The sequence below is a fragment of the Canis aureus genome, chromosome 18 (genome assembly GCF_053574225.1).
Source record: "Canis aureus isolate CA01 chromosome 18, VMU_Caureus_v.1.0, whole genome shotgun sequence".
Taxonomy (NCBI): Eukaryota; Metazoa; Chordata; class Mammalia; order Carnivora; family Canidae; genus Canis; species Canis aureus.
In genome coordinates, this window is record NC_135628.1 from 51,933,614 (window position 1) to 51,961,130 (window position 27,517).

Genomic DNA, 27,517 nt, shown 5'->3' on the forward strand with positions numbered 1-27,517 from the left:
CTGCAATCCCTTCCAATTCTGAGATTTTAAGATTCCAAACACATGTCAGACAATAGTTGGAAGCTTCCAGCATTTGCAAATTAGAAAAAAAAAAGTCACATATGGTAGAAGATTTGACAGAATCAGGTCTATTCTGCCCCCCTGTAATGTGTGCGATGACGACTCACAGGCCTGTCATCTTCAATAAGCCATTCATAAACATGATGACTGATTAAAGGAGGTGTGTTGCCATACTGTACAAATCCACAGTGAAAAGATATAATGCTTTCACAAATTCCTTTTATCTTCAAAGATAAAGTTTTAGCTTTCTTGCCCCTTATAATGATAGTGGTAGCATTAACATTTATTATCCTGTCTTCTTTTTAAAAATAATATAATAAGGTAAGACAAGTGAAAGCCTGTCTAAAAACTCAAGGAAGTCATTTTTTTTAATTTATTTTTTATTGGTGTTCAATTTACTAACATACAGAATAACCCCAGTGCCCGTCACCCATTCACTCCCACTCCCCGCCCTCCTCCCCTTCTACCACCCCTAGTTCGTTTCCCAGAGTTAGCAGTCTTTACGTTCTGTCTCTCTTTCTGATATTTCCCACACATTTCTTCTCCCTTCCCTTCTATTCCCTTTCACTATTATTTATATTCCCCAAATGAATGAGAACATATAATGTTTGTCCTTCTCCGATTGACTTACTTCACTCAGCATAATACCCTCCAGTTCCATCCACGTTGAAGCAAATGGTGGGTATTTGTCATTTCTAATAGCTGAGTAATATTCCATTGTATACATAAACCACATCTTCTTTATCCACTCATCTTTCGATGGACACCGAGGAAGTCGGAGGTCATTTTTTTTGAGTCACAAACTGCAAGCCCCAGAGCTTATGATTAAAAAATGTAAAGATATACCATGAACCTCTTTATTACACTATCATTGAAAACATCATATAAAATAATTAAAACAAGACAGAAATAGAGGATCCTGGTCCTAACAACCAAGGATGTGCAACATGGATAAGTCTTAATCAGCAGCAACTGAGTTATTCCTATCCCTTAGGCCAAAAATAAAAATAAATTAGGCCCAATAGGACTCTCTGGATGTCCATAATTTTCCAGGTGTCAATGAAAAGAGCAGCATCCTGGAGTTACAAAAAGTAGGGAGGTTGAGTAGGCAGTTCACCACAGCATAAGGAGTGTGATCCATTGGGAAGCTCTTAACTACCTAGAAGCCTAGGAAAGACAGATTCAGATCCCACTATGTACTCTAGTCTGGAACCCTGAATTATCCATTAGATCACTCCATCTACCCAAGTAGCCAGGATAGGGAGTGTAAAATTCTGTAACATTCCAAAAGGAACTTCTGAACTGGTTTTGTTATGGGCTTCTCCATTAACCAAATTCTGTCTACTTAGCACCTCTCATCCTCATTTCTACTGTATTGTCCTTCTGGTATACTTCACATTCCTGTCACTGTAAATTTGCTTCCTAAGTACACCCATATTCACTACTACTCCCTATTACAGGTATTAAATTGTGTCTCCCAACAAGATATGTTGAAATCCTAAACCCAGTACCTCAGAATGTGACCTTATACGGAAATAAGGTGATCACAGATGCAATTAAGATTAGGTCATACTGGAGTATGGTGGTCCTTTAATCCAATATGATGGGCATCCTTATACAAAGGGAAGACACAGAGACAAGCATAAGAAAGGAGAAGATTGTGATATGATGACAGAAGAAGATATTGGAGTGGTGCCTCAACAAGCCAGTGAACACCAAGGATAACTAATAAAAACCAGAAGCTACAAAAAGAAATGAAGGATTTCCCCCCTACAGTTTTCAGAAGTAGCATAGCCCTGCTAACATTTTTATTTCAGATTTATGATCTCTAGAACTGTGAGACTATGCATTCCTGTTGTTTTAAGCCATCTAATTTGTGGCATTTTGTTATGGTAGCTCTAGGGAGCCAATGCACTCCCCCTCTCAAGGACACTCCTTGATTCTCTGCCACTATACCACACATGTTCAGAGAAAGTTTCTGTTCTCCTATGAAAATCTGCTCAATATACTTGAATTTTTTCTCAAGAACTCCTACCATCTCCCATCATTGAAATCTTCTTCAAAGGAGACTGAGAGTCCCCTCATAGCCACAAACCCATCAAGATAAGAGAACACTCTGCCATACTCAGCTTTGCTAAGTCTAGGCCATTATTACCACACATTTTTTCCATTTATGCCAATTTTCCTCAGCTTTAGTGAGATTTAATTCACAAATGAAAATTGTATATATTTAAGGTATACAACATGATGCTTTGAAATATGAATATACTGTGTAATGATTACCACAATCAAGCTAATTAACATATCCATCATGCCACATAGTTCCTATTTGTGTGTGTGTGTATGTGTGTGTGTGGTGAGAATACTTAAGATCAACTCTCTTAGCAAATTTCAAGTATACAATACAGTATTTTAACTATAGTTACCATTCTATACATTACATCTACAGAGCTTATTCTTCTGGCATAACTGAAAGTTTGCACTCTTTAGCCAACATTCCCCCATTTCTCCTACTCCCTAACCCCTGGCAACCATCATTCTACCCTCTGCTTTTATGAGTTCAACTCTTTCAGATTCCATATATAAGTGAGATAAGGCACTATTTGTCTTTCTGTGTCTGCCTTACTTCACTTAGCAGGTCTCCTCTAGATTCATCTATGTCGCCACAAATGACAAGATTTCTTTCTTTCTTAAGGCCAAATAGTATTCTTATATACCTTTTCTTTAACCATTCATCCATCAATGGACACTTAAGTTGTTTCCATATCTTGGCTATAATGACTACTACCACAATGAATATAAGAGTACAGATATCTCTTCAAGGTACTGATTTTTTTTCATATATATACCTAGAATTAGGATTGCTAGATCATAGAGTAGTCCTATTTTTAATTTTTGAGTAACCTCCATGTAATTTTTCATAATGACTGCACTAATTTACACTCCTGCCAACACTGTACAAAGGATCCTTTTTCTCTGCATCCTTACCAACTCTTGTTACTTCATACCTTTATATAAATCTTCTCCCCAAGAGTCTAACCTCAGCCCCTTTCAATCCTCACTCTACATGTTCTACCTCAGCAATTACCTTTCCCACCTCAATTATCAACTTTGTGAGAATAAGCTTCAGGTCTATATTTCAGTTCCTCTGTTAGCTCTAGACAAACATTCTTTGATGTTTTTCTCCAAAAAGATACGTATTGGTACCTCCAATTTATTTTATTTGTAGCCAGACTACACTTCCCATCCAATCCCAAACCTACCTCTCCATTTTACTGACTCTTTCCTATTTGTGGCACTTGTATTCTCCCAATTGCCAAGGTTCAGAATTTCAAATTCCACTTTAATTTTTTTTCTTTCTCCCAAGCTCTACTTCTAATCAATTGCTAAGTTCCATAGACTCCACCTCACTAAAATCTCCCAAGTCTGTTGCTCTTCCATTTCTATTGTCACTGCCCTATACCAAGCGAAGACTGATATTGCAAAGGCCTTTCAATTGGTCTCCCCATCTTCCACTTCTCATTAATACAATCTTAAATACACATTCTGATAGATCCCTCTCTCTTCAGCAGTTTCCTTCATTGTCTAGAAGATGAATAAAATTACCTCTCTGGAGTTGAAATATTCAACTGTGTGTCCATGTCAAATCTTTCAATTTTGTCTCCTATACTTTATGACACAAACTATGCTCTCATCAAATTATGCTATTTGCTGATCTCAAATACATTTTTGCCCTTTCAAAAAAGAATCCTATAGTCAAGAATACCTTGGCCTGATATCATAACAGCTAGGATGTCAAGGGACTATTTGTCTTTATTTTATCAAGTAACTCCCATCCTGCTCACCTAGAAGGATCTTGGCTAGATAAGAGCCATCACAGATGTCTGTCTGCATTCATGACCATCATTCACTCATTTTCTTCATTCTCCAAGATTCACAGATGCTTCCCCCAAGTCTCAGATTTATTAAAATGAAAAATGTTCTAATCAAACCATACAAGCAATTTATCACTAAACAGGTTTTCACTTCACTATCATTCCATTATGATCTGTCTGAATTAATCAGAGAGGAAACACTGGAAGCCTCAATTTACACTGAAATTTCTTAGCAATCAATGTTTCTAGAGTGAGAAATTCAGAACAGAGTATGGGAAAATTTTTAAGAGTTGGGAAAATATATAATTTTATTAATAGGCAGACACTCCATACAATGAATTTATACATCTCCTTCTCAGTCAAGATACTAAGATTTTTAAAAACACACTACTAACATGACAGAAATGTCATCAATGTTGTAGTAAGAGAAGCGAATGTTACAGAACTAATGAATTTTCATCAGTCATCAGATCATTTCAGAATGGGTTAAGTTGCTACCATTTGCTATTCCCATTAATATCATTGTCATGTAAAAGGTTTAATTTTCAGCTATTTTTGTTCTAGATAAAAATCTTTGTCATTAAAATGAGGGATGATTTTGATATTTAATATATTCCATGGCATACTCTAGTGTTGAACCAATTTGGCCTTTTCAGTATTCTGCATATTAATTGACAATCCAGCCCTCCTCCATTGCCCAGATAAGTGAGAGCTGAAATAGAATGGACAGCCAATCAAGTCACAGAATACTGAAAGGATCAACACAGAAGAAATGTGTTGCTCTAATCAGGAGCATATATAAGGCACTAAAATTATTTTATCTCATACTAATGACTAAGATAGAAACAGGAATAATAAACGGCACCATCTGAATCATTTTATGTGACAGTATTACCAAAGTAAAGCAATGCTCCCCAAAAGTGAAAACTAAGTATTTCTTTTTTCAGTCAAAAGAATAAAACTGCGATCTCACTTAACTTTTAGAACAATGAATTTTATCAGATTCTACAACAACTGGCAAACTATGTCCTATATTGAATTTTTCATAGCAATCTGTCTCATGCACACAAAATGTGACCTGTAGTTGAAAAATGTACAGGATCACTGCAAAAAAATGTATCATTTCAATACATACTCTATTAGTTTCCTTCTCTTGTTGAATTATCACTCTGGTGAGAACTGACATCAGCTGCTTAAATAATGCATTAACTCTACTTCCAGAAGCTGTTGTTTTCATTTGAATGGGCATTTACTCTAAGATAAACTTGGGATTCTTAAGATAATATAACTTGTCATCATTTAAAGTTCAACTGAATGTTTGAATCATTTTTATAGCAATAATGATGTAAATTAAAATTTCAAAAAACAAAGATTATGGTATCATGGACACTAACAATAGGTGTGGACAGTTTTCCAATTAAATCAATTAACCCAATCTGTCCAACAACCAACCCCAGGCCTTTTCTACATTTTCTGCAATAGCACAGCACTAGAAGAAATTTTTTTTTGGAAGAAATATTAAATATACTATTGTATGCAATAAATGTTCATGCCCTAGTACATGCAGAATAGATCCCAAGCATCTTCAACTCTTTCAAGAAAAACCTTTTTTCCAATAATATAACTTTAAGACTCATCCTTGCTAATTCTAGATAAGCCCAAATCACTCTCATGGTCTTTTCCTGAGCTGAAGCTTCCAAGAAAGACAACAAATTATCAATATAATTTCTTCCTTCAAGTTCAAAATCATTCAAAAACAGCCAAGAGGCACTTTAATTTTTCTACAAAATATTGTTATTACTCTTAGAGAAAAATATATACAGTTTTTTCAATAATTCTTAATAAGAATAATAGTATTTGTTAAGTAACAATGTCTCCTTTCACCCAATTTTTTTTTATTTTTATAAATTTATCTATTTTTTTATAATAAATTTATTTTTTATTGGTCTTCAATTTGCCAACATACAAAAAATAACACCCAGTGTTCATCCCGTCAAGTGCCCCCCTCAGTGCCCATCACCCATTCACCCCCACCCCCCCCCCCCGCCCTCTTCCCCTTCCACCACCCCTAGTTCGTTTCCCAGAGTTAGGAGTCTTTATGTTCTGTTTCCCTTTCTCCCTTTCTGATATTTCCCACACATTCTTCTCCCTTCCCTTATATTCCCTTTCACTATTATTTATATTACCCAAATGAATGAGAACATATAATGTTTGTCCTTCTCCGATTGACTTATTTCACTCAGCATAATACCCTCCAGTTCCATCCACGTTGAAGCAAATGTCACCTACCAAATTATATTGCTGACCAGTCACCAATAAGATTTGCACTTTAAGTCGTCTTCTGTTTTGTTCTGTTTTTTTTTTTCTTTCACATAATGAAATGGATTTACAACCTCATGGCTAAACATAGATGTGGTGAAATGCCTACATATATTTGGATAAGCACCTTGAAAAAAAAGCCCAGGACAGAGCTGATCAGCACCTTGTTCTAACCAAAATTTTACATACTGCTCTTCATTCCATTGTAAGCTACAGAGTATAAGGTAAGAATTATAAATGCAAAAAGTCAAATATGACAATAAGAATATTGCTGAAGTATAGCCTTGGGGGCTACTTCAGTATTGTTTTAAAATGATTACCAGTCTTAATCCCCCTAGTGTTGGATGTTAAATTCCACTGCCTTTTTTTTTTAATTTAATGACTTGCTAATGTAAACTTCCATCTAGAACAATCAAATAGTATGTCATTTATTCAAATTTACAGTGGCTCTAATGTGCCAGCAAACTCCCTCGTCAAAACAGACAACTTTAAAAAATGTTCGCCTGAGTCAGGAGCTCTATTTCCTAAATTAGCACCAAAGTGTCACCTTGATAGACCATGAACAATAAAATCACTTATAATAAATCCAACTTCCCCCTAGAGTGGACAGCCTGGGTCATGCATCTGTAGGAGCTCTAATTATTCCATATAGATCAGAGAGCACTTGGAGACACTCAGACTTCTACAACTTGTCACCTCCAAATGCATATAAATATATGCTTACCAATTTCCCTTGATATCTGAGTGAAGGCCTCCACACCACTTTCTCCATAGTTGCCCTCAGAAGCCAGTGTTGACACATAATTCCACCCCAGTGCCGTGACAATGTCCACCATGGCTTGCGCTTGGTAGGAATCTGGTGGGACTACCCGAGAGAAGAAGTCATACCTGGTGTTATCACTTAGCTCTGGGGCTGTGGATGCATAGCTGATTTGAGGTATCTGTAAAATAAATGACAGATTATTTCAACCCATGAGAAATCTTGTTGAATGATGAATTGTCACATAAGAGATTAGCCAAAGCTATACCAATAACCTAGACATATCAACCTGAAGCCAAAATATGGTTTTGTGACCACCAATTTTATTTTTATTTAGTATTTTATATAAGTCTCTAGGCTCCCTTTCTTTCAAAACATATTTCTAAACAGCAAGAAAGAACTTAGTATTGCTTCAGGTTCTGAAGCCAAAGCAAAACATTTGTGCTTTTTGTTGCTTCTGTTTTATACCAGAAATGATAATCTGGCACAAAAAATGAAGCCAAAATGAAGGTATAATACATACATACATCAGAAAAGGTCACCTCTGAAATTGTATTTGGCTTTAGGACATAAAGGCTACACGATCACAAACAGAATTTAATATGAGATTTTTTTTTGGCACTTGATACCATTTCAGTCTTAAGATTATACTTTTAGTAAATTACTTTAAATATATAGTTTTACGAGTCTATTCACTGTTTATTGATATAATCACTGAGTACCACAAAAATATTTGGGAATAGCCAACTATGTATCTTCTAATAAAAAGATGTTCCCAGATGTCCACCCCCAAAATTACAAAATCTATACCATAACTTCTTTAGAAAAAGAGACTATTTTCTTACATATATAAGGTGAATTGCCAGATTCTGAAAACTAGAAATCCTATGTCATTTATCCTAAATAAATTCAAAGTAACAAATTAACTATATGCCATAAATCTCTCCCTAAAAAAACTCTTAAAATGTAACATTTACTCATATATTCAAGTGAGGACTTTTACTCTACCAGTGAAAAGTGCTAGGATAGAAGAACACATGGATGTTAAAGACGTAGAGTGGAAAGACATTCAGGCTAGATGGGCACAAATAATGTAAAAAATCTGGCAAACACGGTGGGGAAGGACATTTCAGCCACAAAGCACTGCATGTCCAAAGGTATAAAGTCAAGAAAGAGTATGGTAGATTCTAGGAATTGCAGTGTTTCACATGGTGGGAATACAGGATAGAAAGGGAAAAACATCAGGAAATAAAACTACAAATAAAGACACATAAAGAGCTAGTCATGTATGACAAGAAATGTGGATTTTATCACAAAGGAATGAGGAAGCACAGAATGACTGTAACTAAGCGGCATAATCAGATTTTTGTGTTAGATCACATTAGCAGCAGTGGAGAGAGTAGTAGCCTTCAAATTCCAATGTACACCTAGCTAGCCCCATTCCCAAAAATTCTAACTTGGTATGTCTAGAGGCTTAGAAATCTACATCTTAATATGCTCTCCAGAAGAATCTAAGGCAGATGAACCCAAACTATGCTTAGAGATAAACTAAAGGAAAGCCATGCTAGATGCAGGACAACCAGTTAGAAAATTACTACAGAAATCTAAGAAAGTATGCAAACTGAACTAAGACAATGATGCAGGAGGGTGGGAGTGGGGAAGAGTGTAGAACCTATAAGTACCTAAAAAACAAGGTAATGTGTAGATAATAAGGGGAAATGTGGAATGACTCCTAGTTCTATGGCTTTGGTAACTGGGTAGATGATGTTTACTATTTACCAAGATACACAGAAAGAGATTTGGAAGACAAAATTTATGAGTTTAATTTTTTATTTGCTTTTTTTGAGCTTCCTATGGAATTATTGAAAGCAACTAAAAAGTAGCCAATAATATTGGGGATATGGAGTTTAAGAGTTATCGGGACTAGAGATAAAGAATGGTGGGGGCATAAGGAAGCAGGTAGTTAAAGCCATGGGGGTGCATGTGATCACTCAAGGAATGTATGAGGGTGAAAGAAAGACAATTTGGGAGTATGAGCTATGCAACTGTGCATCTCACCACTCCTCTGCTGCCATGCCGTAGTGTGAAAGTTCGGAGGTCAAAATGACTCCAAGATGTCCTAATTTAGGTTGCTTCATTAAAGATACAGATTTGACTGGTATATAAAACAATTAACTTTGCTCTCCATCTGATCCTGCAGTTAATGTTAGTACTAAGATGTCAAAGAGGCTGCAATTCCATCTTCCCACATAGGGCTAACTGCATAGCCTGGAATCTGTCACCCACCATGACCCTGACCAGTCCACAAGGAGTGGACTCTCCTCTCGACATTCTTGAATAGCTCTCATCATCTGAATGATCTTTCATGGGTCTAAAGAGTCCTACTCCATACCGACAGCCAATAAAGTGAAACTAAACTTTCCAAGACACAAAAGCCTCAGTTACTCAGGGAGCAGTTAGAACAATGTACTTGGAGCTCTCCAGGGTGCTGCAGGATCCATTCAGTTTCTCTGTAACCTGTACCTATATATATATTGCCTATAACAATGATTTAGCCTATTTAACCCTCAGTTCTTCCTGGTCCTGTTCTCCTGATGGGACCATATTAACTTGCTTATCAACATTGTCGGACCATAAAACCAGCCTGACCTGCCTCCTTCCTTTCCCTTTGCTTTGCTTCCTTTGATAGATACACTGGCCCTATCTTGTCAGACTGTTCACTTAATTAAACTTTGTGCCTTTGTAGTAACGGACTCCTCAGCAAGGATACCCCTTCAAATCTCCAACCACACACCAAATCTGGGCCTCTTTTATCTTTTATTGCTTACCTCTAAATAACCTGGGAAAGGGATAATGAATGACTCAGTGAGATCTACCTTTTGCTAAATAAAACTTTCCCAAAGATCAAGAGCATATGCATTTCTATATTCTAATGAAAGAGATTCAGTAGCTTGACTTTCATTTTGGAAGGAATTCTGTGCATGTATGAGTGGTTTGTGTATTTGTAGGAAGAGATAGGGAAACATTCCATAGCAAATTCTATAGCACTATACCATTCCCTTGTCCTGTTTGGATATATAATAATCCTCCTACTTCCTCAGCTACTCAGAGTCCAGCAGTAAAATGCCTTATACAATCCCCACCTTGCCTATAATAATGAGCCACCCCTCTCTAAAAATGAGCACAAAGTGTGAAAATTGAGTGTTTGAAACCAAAACTAATTATCTCAAATTACTACCTTCAGTCAGTCACTTTCAGGGCTGTTTAATTAGCAGTCAGCATCATGTTTAGGATTAATTAAACAGGTGTAAAGGGTATATAAAATAAAAATACAGATAGAGAATGGTTGTTTGAATAATTAGGTAAAGGATTTCCTCCCCAAAGCCTTGAGGAGTTTTCCCTTTGCAGATCAACATGTGGAAAAGTAATGTGAGAGTCCATGTCTGTTTTCATTTTCATTTTTCATTTTCTCCATTTTTGCTATGTTGCAGTCTATAATAATAGACATCAGGTACTGATTATATTTTAAGACAGTTTCTCAAGTTGTCATAAAGTCACATCTCATTTTAATTTTATTGTGGCTGACCACTAAGCATTGGCTCACTGAACATTTTAATTTCTGTGCCAGCATTCCCAATATTTCCACTATTCTCAAATTAACCCCCTACTGGCAATTGAAGTGGGAATTTTTTCTTAAAACCTGTAATGTTTCTTTTTTTTTCCCTCTACTAAATCCATCTAACTAATCCCTTCAGCCTAGAGTTTTATTTACTAGAAAAAAACAAGAATTAAAAAAGAAAAGTGAAAAAAAAAAGTAATGAGGGGCAGAAGTGAAGAGGGAAATGAGAAAGAAAAGGAGAATGTACCAAAAAAAGATGCTGTTAGGGAAAGCATTCTGCATCAGCTTGTTACTTTGTAACAAGTAACATCCTTCATAAGTCTCTGTTAACTCTTGCTTGCCCATTTAAAAGATAACCAAACTCTTCAGTCTGGGTCACCAAACCCTGATATCAGACTCTGCCCCATCCTCCTTCCTAACCTCCTATCTTCCCTGTCATGTCCTGTCTGTGTATGTACACCTGCCTATGCTGTTCCCTATGTAGCCTGTTCTGTCCACCTGATGATCTTCTGCTCAAATTCTATATCCAACTCAAAAGTTACCTCCTCCCTGGGAAGCCTTTGCTAATTCTCTCAGGCAGAGCTGTCTTTTCCTTCTACTCACTTCCATAACCCCCACTATCTGACATGAGAACCATGACTGTGTGCTGGCATATGAGCCTCCTACAGACAAACTCTCTGTTGATTTATTTGCTATCCCTCACATCTGACAAAGCAAATACTCAATGACTATTTGAGGACAATTAATTAATTAAACTGTGGCAGGAATTTTTATGCAGATTCTTCCCCCACAGCTTTCTGCCCTGCATTCCACCAAAATATTAGACAGACTATTCTCCATTTGCCCTTCTTACTCACTCTCCTTCCTGCTGTATGTCCTAGGAAGCTGCCCAATGACTATCTCACTTGAGTTCCCTCACCTCAGGCTTCCATCTGAGTTTGGCCATTGGGAGACACAACAAAGATGGGAAGGTAGGAGACAGAAGTGAGAGTATTGATTTTCCTGACTCCTTCCCCAATCAACTCGGTGTTTCTCTATTTAAGGCCTCATTCACTGCTGAATTTCTTGTAAGGTTCTAGTGACCACTCTCTACCCTTACCTCTTCAGATCTTCCCAGTGTTGCCAATTCCTGAGTACTTCCCATCCAGTGTTGGGTCCTTTAACAATGCCCACACCTTATAAATAATAACTTTGTGTTAACCTCTCTCCCATTACCCCTTGAGTGTACCAGAAGCCTTACTAATATACCCACTCTTCCAGGTCTCTGCAGAAGAGACATCAACTGTCGTGTTTCCCCACCCTTAGCCCTGCCCTAACTGCTTAGCCCTTTGCCATCCATTTCCCATGTAGCCTTTTCTACCACTGTCCTTACATGACTGCTTCCTTTCTTTTCTCTTTCAGTGCCTTATAACATCAAATTGCATCACTTGAAAATACCTGTCATTTTTGCTTTTTATCACTTCTTATTTTCCTTGTGCTGAGTTTCCATAAGAAAAATGATGTGTAGTTAAATTAAGGCCATATTTCCACCCAAATAAAGCATATTTGAGGCAATTAATTGCATAAGTCAAGATACTCATCACCATATTTTTCTGAAAAATTGCTTTAGCTTCCAATTTTCTGACAATTGGTTTGGTTAGGAAAAAACTCTTCTTCCACTACATTTTCACTTGAGTACACAGAAGAAGAGATTCCTACTCCCAACCTTACCTCTCAGGGGGTGGGGGGGCGGGGGGTGTTATATAATGTGTACTTTCTACTTAGATCGCTACCTTTTACCTTACTCTCCCCAAAGGGAGAAAGGACAGAATGAAAGGTCAGAATCTACACTAGTGGGGCAAGAGTAGCTAATGAGCTCTGCCTTCATTCTCTGACCTGCCCACACACATACCAGGCTTCTTTTCTCCGTATGGCAAGGAGACCAGACTAGTCCTTCCTTCTTGGGGAAGAAGCCCGCCCTTCCTCTCCACATTCCACTGACAACCAGGTGTTGAGGGGAGGCCTAAAGCCCATGTCACTGGTTAAATAAGCTGACTTCAAATCTTCTGTGCAGGCAGAAATGAATCCTAAGGTTGAGATGTTGTGTGGGAGTAGGAGGCACCATTTTGTCAAGTCCACACTAAATGCTTTCCAACCGAGTTCTTAACATACAGTTGTATGTCTGAGGAAATTATTTGATGTTTGCCCAGTTGCTAATAAAACTAATTATTTGATCTACATTTAGCTAGTCATTCTGTGAATCTTGGACTTACAAACTCTAAGAGAGGCCCAAGTCTGATTTAGAACGCAAGGAAGCAAAAGTTCTATTTTAGAAGAAAAAATTCAGTTATAACCTCTTGGATATTTTAATAAAAATAAACAAATATATATAGTAAGTATATATTTTAAATAAAAGTTAGCAGATATTATAGTACTCTCATGACTATTCTCTACTTCTTCTAGATAGAATCCCAGATTTTTACCTAGGACTTGGTCACTCAGAAGAAGACTACATTTCTCCAGCCTTCTTTGCTATGATTATTAGCAGTGGTGAAGTTATCTTTTGAAATGTTGTCTTAAAGGAAAAGCACATGTCTTTCTCATGCACCTCTCTCTTTCCTGTTGGCCAGAATTTGGACATGATGTTTAAAGTTCAATTAGCTATATGAGGTCATGTCCCAGTGATGGTAGGGCAAAAAAGTCACAACCTAGTCCAAGTCGTTGCATTATTTGTATTCCTAGAACTACTTGATTGTTCTTCCTGCTGCCATTCTTGCCTCTCTCAAATTTATTGTACACCAGTAACCAAATTGATCTTTCAAAAAAAATCAGATAAAATAAAATAATCTCATTCAAAGCCCATCAATTTTCTCCCATTGCTCTTATAATAAATCCCAAACTTCCTCCTGCAGGATCCTTGTGATTTGGCATCTGACATCTTTCCCTTCACTCACCTGATCCAGACACAGTGGCTTTCTTTCTGTTCCCAGACCCAGCAAAGCTCTTTTTCCCTTTTAAGTTTCATGCCTATTGCTCCATAGTTTTGCACAAGTCTTCCAGACTTTTCTCATCCTTCAGTCTTAGTTCAAATGTCTTCTACTGAAACAGACTTTCCTTGATTCCTTCCTATGGTGGTCTCCTCACCCTCATTAGTTCCTCATCATCCTATATATTTCCTTCATTACACTTGACCACAGCCTGTATTAATTAGCATATACCGTTTCCCCTACTAAAATGTATTCTACAGGGGTCATCTTTGTGTTGTTTACAACCATAACATGAGCTTCTAGCACATAGTAGAGGTTCAATACATATTCACTGAAAGAAAAATTAATACATCCAATCCATCAATCAAGGACCCCTTTTATTATTTTTCTCCATGCATTGTGATTTTGAAAGATTTTTCTATAAAACTATTTAAGTAAAAATTCACTCATTTCCCATTTTCTTTATTACTCAAAGATCTACTCATTTGCTAAAGCTTCTGATCAGCAGGAGATATCTCTTTTTACCAAGCTGATAGGTGATAAAATTCCAGTTCAAATCAACCAAGTGCCATTTTAGTTGTAGCTGTGCAGGCTCATTGTAGGGAAACATACAACTGCCACTAATAAATATTTTAAAATATTTGCCCCTTCTTGCTTATCTTCATCTGTAAAATGGATATTCTAGTCAGGGCTGAAACTGCTTCTATCTCCCTTAAATGGACTATGTTTCTCCCTGCTTCCATGACTGAGTCTGACTGCACATGAGAGGGTAAAATGGGGTATTACTGAGATGCAAAGGGGCTGATGGACTTAAACACAATAAATATTCATTCATGGTCCAGAAGCTTACAATTCTACTTCAGCTGCCTTTTTTGGGTTTCCCACTGTTTGTGTATCAAAATACTATGGATAAGCATAAAATTTGCTTTGTCTGTTCAAAACACTATGAACCTTCCATTCATTTCTCTCAGTTTCTGGTTTGACAAAGATGTCTGAAGAGCCAAGACACCCCCTTTAGGTAGCAACGAGCCACCTAAAACACAGTTCAGAAGAAGCCTCTCAGAAACCTGGCAAATTTAAGTCTTCCTGTAAGACACTCATATACATCTGAGGATAGGTTTGCAGACAGAAGACAATTTAAGACCTGGGTCACACACATCTTCACCATCAATTCCTGCCCAAAAGATTTTTGTTCTTGTTTATCTCTACAACAACCTTGTCCATTGATTGTCAAACTTAATAGTGGAGGAGGTTAGTGAGGTGGGTTCCTCATGCTGTTCAATAGCATCATTGGTTTGCTCTGTTAAAGATCAGCTTGAAGCTATGCTCTTTCCTCAGGGGGTAGTGTTTGCCCATGCACTTCTTCAGTAATGCTGGCCTTAGCAACAGCAGCCATCACTATGATAACTTCCTGCCACCTGGTCTTGGGATGGATTTATTGTTGTTACAGAACCAGGTCCAGGAAACTATAATGATTATAGCCATTTAACTGTGCATTTCAAATGTGACTACTTTTCTGGTATGAAAACCACTAGCACTTGTGGCAAAACAGGAGTATATAATCAGAAATTAGATAAAAATAAGAGTGTTGGAGCCAGAAGTCAATGTCTAGCATTGACCTTCCCCTCCTCACACTGTCTTATGCTGTCATGCTCCTCTCAACTTCACAAAAATGAATAAGGAGTGAGACGGAAAGGAGGAAGGAAAAGTAGAGCCAAAGAGTAGAATAATAATGAAGAGTGATGACTATCCTCAGTTTGCTTCCAAAAACATAAGGAAATACTACTCTTCTCCCAAACCAAGACCTACTCAAAGCAATCCTCACTGCGCAGTGGACAGATAGTAACATTCCTGTTTGTATAAGTCAGCGCCAAGTGTAAAATTCAGTTCCTGGCTCTCTTCTCAGTTCAGTTCCCACAGTTGATTCAAAGGGACACAAACTTTTGTGTGTTGACACACAGTGGAGCTTAGTAAAAGATAAGGAAAGGAAGTCTATTGATACAGGAAATTGTGGAGGCCATAAAGAGAGAGAGAGAAAGAGAGAGACAAGGAGAGAAAATTTACTGTACTCTATTTTTATCCTTCTCTCCCACATCAGCTCATTCAGAGTAAGCAAACTCTATCTACACACCCACACTGAAAAGGCCTGTGGTTAATTAACATAGCTGAGTATAGCATGATGTTGGTACTTTTAAGGTCACAAGTTTAATTTCATTATGGGCCAGGATGTAGACTGTACCCCTCACCAGGACCTTTCTCCTCACAAATGCACAGCACAAATAACAAAGCCAACCAGAGAGAGGAGAGACAAGGTCAATTCATTCTCACTCCTAGATAAATAATTCAAAGATGGCTTGCTACTGATGTGAATCTGAAATTTCAGAGGCAAATATGAAGATCTAGTCATAGGAAGTACACTTTCTTCAAAACATAAAGAGTACATTGTTGTGTGTGTGTGTGTGTATATATATATATATATATATGAAAGTATACATATATATTATACTTACAAAGTCATTTCTTGGTTTCACATAATCCATTTGGATATTCTACTGAATTGCTATATGGTACATTTTCTCACCATTTTTTCAAAGGTTTCGTAGGAGTCAGGGAAGTGGCACACTCAAATTAGGGTAACTCCATGAGGGTTCATAAAGGGACTATTTTGGAGGCAGGAGCAGTATTTAGGCAATGGCAGTGTAAAGCTAAAATCCAGTAAAAATCCAAAAGGGGCAGTTGTCACCTCTGAGCCCTATGGGCTAGAGAAGAGAGCAGTTATAGAACGCAGAAGGAATCATGAATGAAAGCCATCTTGAGAGAAGCAATGTCTTCCCTGGGGAGACACAGCCAGCCCCTGGTAACTCCACAGAAAGGGATCCAAAAGAATCATACCTTGACCTCCTACTGGTTCTTTCCTTGACCAAATTCCCTGAAAATCAAGGAGTAAGGGAACCTGTTGATATTGTCTAGACAAAATTGTCTCCCAAAACAGTGAACAGAAGGCAAGAGAAAGAAGGTGGAAATGAGGGGCAAGCAGACAATATCCATCTCAGGTATCATTTATCACTGATCATTAGACATTTTAAATAAATTTACATACAACTGTGCAGATTTCCATCTTCCTATCTTATTTTTTCATAACTTGATGATTTCAAATACCTTTGGCAGAACACTTATATTAGGACAGTTTAGTTTGACTACTGGAAATTCCAACCCTAAAATTAACCAATTCAGTTAAAATTTCTTTTGAAAAATAAGTAATGCCCTGTTTGAAAAAGAACAGCAATGATGTTAATCAAATTGGTAATGACATTCTAACCTGTTTATTTAAAATGAAAGACAAGCAATCCGTGAACATGAAGAAATTTACATATAAACAACCATAATTATACCCTATAAGATTAATAAACTTTTTTTTATGTCTGCTAATTACATTTTACAATGAGAAAGCACAGTAGGTCCTAAGGGAAAGAGTTGTTATAATCTATCAACTCACTAGTAGTGTGGGAATTGTTAAGCCTAACCACCCTGCATATATTCATCCAAAAGTTCTAATAGCAAGTTGGATTTAAAACTTCCACTTTTTAAGGAAGAGACTTTAATATTCCAACTAGTTCTGCGGTTCTTCTAATGTATGGTTTCTCCTGACCTTCAATTTTTCCTTATTCAAAAATAAATGAACGCTATTTTTTTCTAATTTCCATACATTTCACTACACTGTAATTTCTAGAAAATGATAACTAGTACATATGCAAAACTGCAAATTAAAATGGTTAATTCAATACACAAAATTTTTCTGATTTGTGATTAAATTAAATATAATGTCTTTTTAATGGTTACTTTTTGATTAGTCCATTCAACAAATTAGCTCCCACTACATTCCAGACACCATGACAAGCTCTGGATATAGGGCAGCAAACAATACATGGCCATTCCACCCCTACAAAGCATACGGTCAGATGAAAAAGGCATTAAAGAAACAATCACCCAAATAAATATTTAACAGAATTGTAATAAGGACCATGAAAGAGAAGTATAGGCTGCAAAGAGTAATGGGGTAACTCATCTTCTCTGAGGGGGACTGGGAAGGCTTCCCTGAGGAAATGACATTAAGCTGACACATGAAAAGTAAGGGAAAAAAGACAAGGAACACTGAACACCAGCCACAGAATTTCTCACTTCAGCCTTTCTTCAAATGTGTAAACCACCCAATTTGTACAAGTGAGGAGGACGGGCAGTTGACTGACAGGTACTTAATTTTAGAGTACCTGTCTCTAAATTTTAGGCTGCATAATATTATAACAAAGACCACCACTGCCCATGCTTTTCACACATACTATTTTCAACAAGTATATGTATAATTTGGGTTCTCATATCAGAACTATTTAAGAAAATATGTAATTTTCAGTAAGAAACCACATTATGTTCTCATAGATCCTGAGGTTTATAAGGGTCAGGAATGAATGAACAAATGAATGGATAGATAGGAAATGAAAGAATGGATAAATCCAGCAGAAATTAAGCCCATAGGGGAAAAAAAACAACTTTAAGGCAAGAGCACGGGGGTGGGGGGAAGCATATTTTATATTACTTATAAGCTCTGATACTTGTTTCCTTTAGGAAAGTAAAAAAGTGATTGAAAAGTAAAAGAAACACTTCATTTTCACTCAGGCAGTGAAGCCTTTGGGATAGTATTACAAAAGACACGAGAAGGAGGCTAGAAATAACCCAGGAGGAGAATAATTTGGGCCTTTTCCCCCCTTACAAGATAATATGCATTTTCAGCACCTCTCAGGAGGAGGAAAGAGAAGTAAATGGATCTGTCCACCTCTGAAAACTCTGCTCAGTGACCCAGCATCCCAGAGAGACAAGGAGAATGTCATTCCCTGATTTCATTATTTCTAACTACTATTGCCATAATTCCACTGGATTCTCGAGTAAAAAGATACCTTCTTGGAAAAGTTTTCATGCAGCTTGGGATTTTGAAATGAAATCTATCTCTAAATATTCTTTTAAACAAAAGGTGGGGAAAACTTCTCAATGAGTCCCTTACGGCAGTAAAAATTTTCTGTGAAGAGATTTTTTTTACATGAGTATGAAAAATTGATCGATTATGATGTGTTAACATTAGAAAAACCAAAATGATGCTGTGGCATGCTCTTAACATCATTTGCTAAATCACTTAAAAATTTAACTCTCCCACCCACTCATTCCCATCACTGCTGACTTCAAACTATCACCTAGCATTTAATTTTCCTCTTCTGCTGATTTCCTTGCTGTGCAATCACCACTGTGGTTCAATTTTTCCCCCAAGCATGTCAGCAGTAAAACATTAAAAAAATAAAAAGTTGGTAATTATAACCAATGAATTGAAATCAAACTTTAAGCTGGCAAGTATTCCATTTAGACTGGCATTTTATCACTCAATAATATACGATCTGAAACCTAAAAATGAGGTAGAATGTTGATAAAGACATTTGTCTCTGCAAGTAAGTTTCCCGATTGACAATTTCTTGGATTTTCAGGGATTACCCACATTCACTGATATCCTGGTTTTAAACTTATTATTTATCCTCCAGCTGGCATTCAGGTACTGATTCTAAACACCAAATACCACTGGAAATTTTCATTTCCTTTATGTTGTATAAGCTGGTGAATTCGGGATGTTAGAAGAAGTTAAGGTCTTAATTACATCTCCATTGACATGGGAAAAAACCCCACCACATTCCAAAAACCAAATAGTTGATTTCATAAATGGCCATCATTGGATAATAGCAAAAGTAGATGGACAAATGTAAGTGAGTCATATTCTATTATTCTACTACATATTGAAGAATGTGCCAAGCACATGGTTCCTCTGCCAAGCAACATCACTAAAACCTTAGGCTCCAAAGGGCAGCACATTAAGTTTCTCCAAAATGAACTAATTAGCCCTTTTATTTCCATCTCTGCCCCATCCACAATATTTTTTTGAGACTATGGGAACCCTGGGTGGCACAGCGGTTTAGCACCTGCCTTTGGCCCAGGGCGCGATCCTGGAGCCCCGGGATCGAATCCCACGTCAGGCTCCCGGTGCATGGAGCCTGCTTCTCCCTCTGCCTGTGTCTCTGCCTCTGTGTGTGTGTGTGTGTGTGACTATCATAAATAAATTTTTAAATTTTTTTTTAATTTTAAAAAAATATTTTTTGAGACTAGCTTACTGCTCTTGATAAACTTCCTTTATATGTCATATCCCACCTGCACACCTAATGAAACTCTATGTGTGCACGTGTGTGTATGCATGCACACCTATACTTATGTATGTGTGTTTGGTTGATTTTGCTAACATTTATTTAACATGTTATACTGGCCGAGAACTTGCTAAGTGCTCTATCCCAATTTTATGGATCAAAAAACTGAGACCCAGAGAAGTTGAGTAACTTCCCTGAGGCTAAATAATTTGTAAATGGTAGAATGGAATTCAAACATAGGCAGTGTGAATCTTGACTCATCTCTTAAACACCTCTACCCTCTACTAACCTTACGTCTATTTTAAAACGTTCATTCTTCAGTAGCTTTGCCTTCCATTAATGCTCAAGTTCCTAAAAGTGCAACCACAGTTTCCTGTTCTCAATCTTCTAGTCACATAAACAACTCTCTCAGGGTCTCAGGTCATGATTCAGCTAGAGCTTGGACACTACCATCACCACAAGGATCATCATATTGAAAAGTAAATATTAACATCTCTTATTAGTAAATACGATCTCCCACCTTTGGTTTCTATCAAAGTCCCCTATTTGGAGGGAGCCTTCCGAGCCAAATTGGGTACCAGCAAATTGGTCAGAGGTGATGTGGGCATATGTAGAATTTGAGTAGTTTGGCTAACAATCACCCAGGTCCACAGGACAGTCAGGGGCAAAGGGGATAGTTGAGTCCCAAAGGCCATAAAAAGCATGTACAAAAACAACAGGGGGTGGTTAGCAGAGGCAGAAATCAGGAAAGGTAAAAGGATACTGAAAGGTATTCCAGGCAGTGGGGACAGTATTTGACAGAAACAAACATATGAAAGAATATGCTTAGGAAAAGCAAACAATTCAGTGGTCTTTGTACAAGATGTTCATGAGTCCAGTTCAGTCTGGTTTTCTGTTTGTTTGGTTTGGGTTTTCACTTCAACAAGCATTCGTTAATCACCTACTATATGCCAATAATCTTACTTGGCTTCCATGAAAAATCACTCTTCCAATTTTCCTTGTAAATCTCTATCTCCTATGTTGGCTATTTTTCCTTTGTTTCTTTCTTTAAATGTTAGTCTTCTTCAAGATATGACCCACACTCACTTTTCTTTTCACTTCACATCCACTTCAAATCTATCCAACCAGTACGAATCTTTTTTCTGAGCTCCACATCCATGTCCTTGAAATCTCTTGAGTGTCCAACTGGTATGTCGAAGCATCTCCAGAACTTATAACATTTTTACCAGCACAAATTGGCAACTGGTATACCAAAAGTCTCAAACCACATCAAGCTAATCAGTGTGGCTCCAAATTTATGTAAGTGCTACATACTTTATTGTGTGTGACAATTTCTAACTACCTACATGGTATGGAGCATTTTCCTCCTACAGCATACAATGTATGACTTTGGTCTACCTTGTCTGGCCCTCATCTTTCCTGTGTCTTTCAGTCATCAGGTTAGCCACCATAAATGAAGATTTTTTAAAAAAATAAATTTAAGTCCTAATTTCCTTGAGAGAAAAAAAAAATACCCATGTGCTTTGGTATGAAAGATATATTCACATTACAAAAGGTTGATTTCTTACATTCCACATATGAGTGAAGCCATACAGTGAAAGGGATTATAAGAGAAAGGAGGGGGAAAAAATAAGAGAAAGGAGGGGGAAAAAATAAGAGAAAGGAAGGGAACTGAGTGGGAAAAATTAGAGAGGGAGACAAACCATGAGAGACTCCTAACTCTGGGAAACAAACAAAAGGTTGTGGAAGGGGAGGTGGGTAGGGAAATGGGGTAACTGGGGGACTGGCAATGAGGAGGGCACTTGATGGGATGAACACTGGGTATTATACTGTATGTTGGCAAATTGAATTTAAATTTAAAAAATGTAAAAAAACAAAACAAAAGATTGATTTACCAGCATTGACTACAATATCTGTAGTCATTGAAGTTTTCTCTGTAATCTTGATGCTCAGTGTTGTCAGCAAACCCCACAGCACCAGCATCACCTGGGAACTGTTTAGCAATGCAGAACCTCAGGTCCCACCTCAGACCTACTGAATGAGAATCTGCATTTTATCAAGATCTCCAGGTGGTTCCTGTGCATAATAAAGTTAAAGAAGTACTGCTCTAATCTAAAACATTGAATGTGTACTCAGGAGCCCCATATTTTCTTTTGAAAATTTTCCATTTCATACTCAAAAGGATTTTTAAATGCTTTCATTGCAAGGATTATTTTGGTAGATCTTGATGTTATCATCATGAGGAGATATAAAAGCTCTCTCTAAGCTCACTTTATGAAGAAGTTGGTGCCTTGAACATGATGTTCACTTCCCCTAAGGTGAACATTTCCTAACAAGCCAGAAATTTCTTTTCAAAAAATTTCCCACTACTCACAAATTATAATCATATTTTAAGAGTATTATGTTACAATTCTTATATCAAATGCTGGCTCGAAGTTTATTTTTGGTGTCATGGTAAATTTATAGATCCATGAATACATCATGTTGAGTGCTGAGTGCCAGTAAGAGGTTTTTAAAACATATCTTTACTTATTTGAAAATAACAGATGAGTTTTTGAAAAACAAAAGTTGACAAAGGCTGCATGATTGAAAGTCAAATTTAAGATGCAATGTACCTTGTCATCAATAAACTTCCCGTAGCATTCATATGCAGCAAGATAATTTAGTGTCATACTCATTTTTATCTGATTCTTTAGGAAAACCATGAAAGAATTTTTTTTCCTTTTTCCTACTCTTTTTTCTCCTTTTGTGCCCTCCACAAGAGCAGTCAAGCCTGTGCTCCCTAGAGAATAAACAGGTTTTGTTTTCAGAAGCCTTAGCTCACAGAGGCTATATATCTGAATTATATAGAGAAGGTGGATCATTCAAGATTTGAAGAAGAGGAATTGGACATGGAGGGAGAGAGTACTGCTTCATGAGAGACTGGAAATGATGAAGATCTTCATTTTGCTCCCTTCCAATGTCTAACAACCCAAGAACCTCATCAAAGGAGTCTTTTACCTGTGTTTGCCATGGAAGGAATGGAGTCACTGCCTTTTAATAGCCCATGGGGGCTACTGTGAGCATCTTGATAGTGAACATCTCTGTAGCACTTGAAACTGAAATATAGGCCTGAAATATGACAATGATTGAATTTCTTAACATACTAATCACTGTGGCTCAGTGCTAGAGTTATTTGGTACAGAAGAAAAAATTTCCTTGCACTTGAGTGTTAAAGAACAAATGTATTCCTTAAATACTACCTTCTCTGGACACTTTATTCTTTAGCAGATTCTAAGAAAGTACTTTGTACACAGTAGATGATCCACATATGTTATTGATTAACTGCCTAGTAGTGACAGTAAAACAACTCAGGATTCCTGACTTTTTATATCGGCAGCCTACCTGTAATACTGCTTTTCAAAAGCTTCCCACATTTTTGGTGCTTAACTGAAAATACACTTTTTTTTTTTTATGAAGAGCTAACTTCTTTTTCATAGACCATAACTTAGATATATGAAGACATTTATTGTCTTTCCAATTCTCTCTAATTTTCTAAATAATCTAAATATGTAAATGTTTTCATAATGGTTTGCCAGAAACTGAATGTAAATATCGTTGGGCGCTCTTTTTTTAAAAGAAGCAAAAAAGGAAAGAAAACAAAACCTTTCAGGCATTTCTGTCTTGAAAAATAATACTATTTCAACCCAAACTTGATGAGATTTATACATTTTAGATGTCCTTTAATTTTTTAATTTTAAGGAATAAAATTTGAGAAGGTTTAAAACTGTTCATAATGTCATTTAAGAATATAAACTACCTTAAATTAGGACTAGGAATACTGAAAATGTAGACTTATTTCTTTCTTAAATAGACTGGGACAAGTCAGATTCAGATTCAGGGTGGCTTTTTTTTTTTTTTTAATCAGGACAAACAAAAGAAGTGGAAGAATTGGAAAGGTTGAAATATGGGGGGGGGAAATATTTTTAAACAAGTAATGAAGAGACTATTTTCAGGAGAGGATTCAAGAAAAGTGAGGTTAAATACTAGGGCACCTGGGTTGCTCAGACAGTTAAGCACTGGATTCTTGATTTTGGCTCAGGTCATAATCTCAGGGTTGTGAGATCCAGCACTACTTCTGGCTCCATGCTCAGTGGGAAATCTGCTGGAGATTCTCTCTCCCTTTCTGTCTCCCTCTGCTCCTCCCACCCCCCACTTGGGTGTTCATGCTCTCTCACTCTCTCTTAAATAAATAAATAAATAAATAAATAAATAAATAAATAAATAAATCTTTTAAAAAAAGGTTAAAGGGGATCCCTGGGTGGTGCAGTGGTTTGGCGCCTGCCTTTGGCCCAGGGCGCGATCCTGGAGACCCGGGATCGAATCCCACGTCGGACTCCGGGGCATGGAGCCTGCTTCTCCCTCTGCCTATGTCTCTGCCTCTTTGTGTGTGTGTGTGTGTGTGTGCGTGTGTGTGTGACTATCATAAATAAATTTAAAAAATTTAAAAAAGGTTAAATACTGGATGAAAAACTATAATTAAAGTAATAAGGCTAGAGATTGAGGAGAAGATTGGTAGAGATAGAAGTGAGGCTTGAGGACTGAACATCAGAAAAGGAAAAGAAACCTGAAAGAGGAAAGTGAAAAGTGGGAACCTTTAGCAAGGAAAGGAACAGACAAAGAAGCCACTGTTTTCTCTCCAATCTTCCATCCTTGCTAAGAGGCTAGTGCAGACTTAGTTCAGGGTAGTCTCATTCTATCTAACGATTCTCTTGGGTTACTGAGTCCCATCATGACTATCAGATGGATGTTGTAATCAACACATCTGTACTTATACAAATGTAACTGCATTATTCTGCCCATAGTTTCTGATCAAACATTACCAAATTTTCTTCAAAAGCTCTGTGTCAATATAGGTTAAGTATTCTTTAAAAATTTTTTAGAATACATGTTTTTCTTTCTCATAAGAAATAAAAGCCTTCACCTAAAGGTAAGCTCTTAACTTCCCACCCCCAAACTGACAAACCTAACTTGCTGGGCATCCATTCTCTCTCCCTTCCTTCTGTTACAAGATGATAAATAACTTTTTCTATCTAATATCAAGTTTCAACTCGTGCTCTGAATTGCACATACAACAGGCTTTCTGCTCTTAACATTACAGAATATCCCCTCTCTAAACCATTAACTTAACTTCTCAACCAGGTCCTTCCCGTCTATATTTGTATTTATTCGGGCCTCTCCTATTTAAAAAGAAAACATTTTTTAAAAAGAAAAAAAAATGTAACCATTTCTGAAACTCTCATTCAGCTATAGTTCTCAAGCTAATTTTTGTCTCCCTTTACAACTAAACTTTTAAAGATGATCTAAACCTACCCTCTTCATTGTCTTACCTCCTGCTCTCCTTGCAATATTAAATCTGGCTTCTGTCCCAGTGCTCTACTGAAATTGCTTTAGATAAGGTCACTAAAACCTTTTGTGTTCCAAAATCCAGTGGCCAATTTTCAGTCCTCATTTCTCTTGAACCAGCATCATTAAAATTTTGACAATTCCTTCCCTGGCTTCTACACATTCTCTCCCAGTTTCTTCCTACCTCTCTAGATGTTACTTCTTTGTCACCTACTCTAATTCATCTTTCTCTGCATGGAATTTAAAAGTGAGGTTCCTTGAAGCCTGACCCAAAGCCCAATTTTCTTCACATACTTCCTTTCTTACAAGTGATAACATCCAATCATGCTAATGACTTTGATTACCATCCATGTTACTGCTATTCCCAAATTTATTTCACCAGCCCAGATTTTTTCTCTAAAACGCAAATCTAACACCAATTGGATAATGGATTTACACTTAGAAATTTCAAACTTACCTTAAACTCAATATGTTCAAAACTGAATATACAGACTCATGCTTCTGGCCATGATGGAATAACTAGGACCAGCTGTACCCCACCACCACTGTATACAACTAGAAAACTGGATAAATTATATGAAATAACTACTTTTAGATAATAGGCAATTCAGGGCCACAACCTCTGAGAAAGGAAACAAATGAGTTGAGCCCTATGATTGCCCTGGCTTTCTGTCAGGAGTCATCTTCTGGACTGTGAAGTAGGAAGGGACATGTCAGGCAGGACAGAATGATCCCCTGAATTGAGAAAATAGAGTTCAAAGAAGCTAAAGTGGCAGAACTTTGTAGGTCAAAGAACTGGGAAAGAGGAGTTATGTAGATAAAGAGCTCCAGAAATCTGCATCCACTTCCCCTTGACTCTTATGCTAAGTACTAAGTACACTGTACACCCTAAATACCTTACAGTTTTATTTGTCAATGATACCTCAATGAAGCTAGAGGAAAAAACAAAAAAAAAAAAATAAAGCTAGAGAAAACAACAGAAACTCACTTTAATACAAAAATACAGAGAGGTTAAAAAGAAAAAGGAAAAATTAAAACTATATACCATAGAAACACTAATCGTAAGAAAGCTAAAATAGCAATGACTAGACAAAGAAGATCAGAACAAGCAATACTTTCTGACAAAGGACATTTCATAATGATAGAAACACAATAAAAAGTAACAATCCTACATTTATATGAAACTAAGTATAGATTATAAATTGTATGAAGCAAAACCTGACAGATATCAAAGGAGAAGTACATAAATCTAAAATTATAACTGGAGATTTTAATCACTCAGGAATTGATCATTGATTTTATCTTTCAGGAATTGATAGAATAAGAAGACAGAAAATAGGTTAGAATACAAAAGATTTGAATAATACTATCAACCAAGTTGACTCAATACACATTTACAAAAGACTCTGTCCAATAAGCAGCACAATACATATTATTTTGAAGTGTGCAGTAAATACTAAGATAGACTATACTGGGCCACAAAACATGTTTCAAAAACTTTTAAAAGGCTGACATTATGTCAAGTCTATTGTGTAACCATGATGATATTAAATTAGAAATCAGTAACAGTCAGATATCTGGTAAATCCCTCAAATAATTGGATATTTAAACACATAGTTATAATGAGCTCATAGGTCAAAGAATAAATCTAAACAAAAACTAGAAAATGTTTTGAATTTAATAAAAATGATAACACAACAGATAATAATTTAGGAGATGCAGGTACAGCAGTCCTTAAGAGAAAGGTATAGTTTTAAATGATTTAAAAATTAGGAAAAAAAATAAAGATCCTAAGTCAATTAACTAAGTTTTGGCTTTAAGTTGCCACAGAAAAGAAAATTAAAACCAAAGTAAGAAGAAGGAAAGAAATAACAAATATAAATCATATATTTGGGTATAAAAATAGAAAGCAAACAATGAAGGTAACAAAATCAAAACTTATTTCTTTTTAAATCTCCCCAAAATTGATAAACTCTATCTATACTAATTAAGGAAAAAAAAAAAAAACATCAATTACCAGTATCAGGAATAACTAAGAGAACATCACTATAGACTCTACAGACATAGTAAGCATAATAAAGAAATATTATGAACAACCTCATGCAAATAAATTCAACAATTTAGATAAAATAAACAAATTTTTTTTTTTTTTAAATAAACAAATTTTTAAGTTGAAGACACAAATTAATTTTTTTAAATTTTTATCGAAAACTTGAATAGCACCATATATATTTTTAAAAAGTTGGAGGGATGCCTGTGTGGCTTAGCAATTGAGCACCTGCCTTCAGCCCAGGGCGTGATCC

The 27,517-nt window shown here is 36.6% G+C and overlaps 1 protein-coding gene across 7 annotated transcripts in view; it reads right to left on the reverse strand.

The window, feature by feature from the left end:
- The window catches only part of GRM8 (glutamate metabotropic receptor 8), a 736,117-nt gene that overhangs the window by 578,915 nt on the left and 129,685 nt on the right, over window positions 1-27,517 (reverse strand). For all 7 annotated transcript variants that reach the window (XM_077857194.1, XM_077857198.1, XM_077857196.1 and 4 more), the window contains exon 3: window positions 6,979-7,195. In XM_077857194.1, coding sequence (XP_077713320.1) covers window positions 6,979-7,195 — 217 coding nt within the window. The remainder of the gene's footprint in view (window positions 1-6,978; window positions 7,196-27,517) is intronic.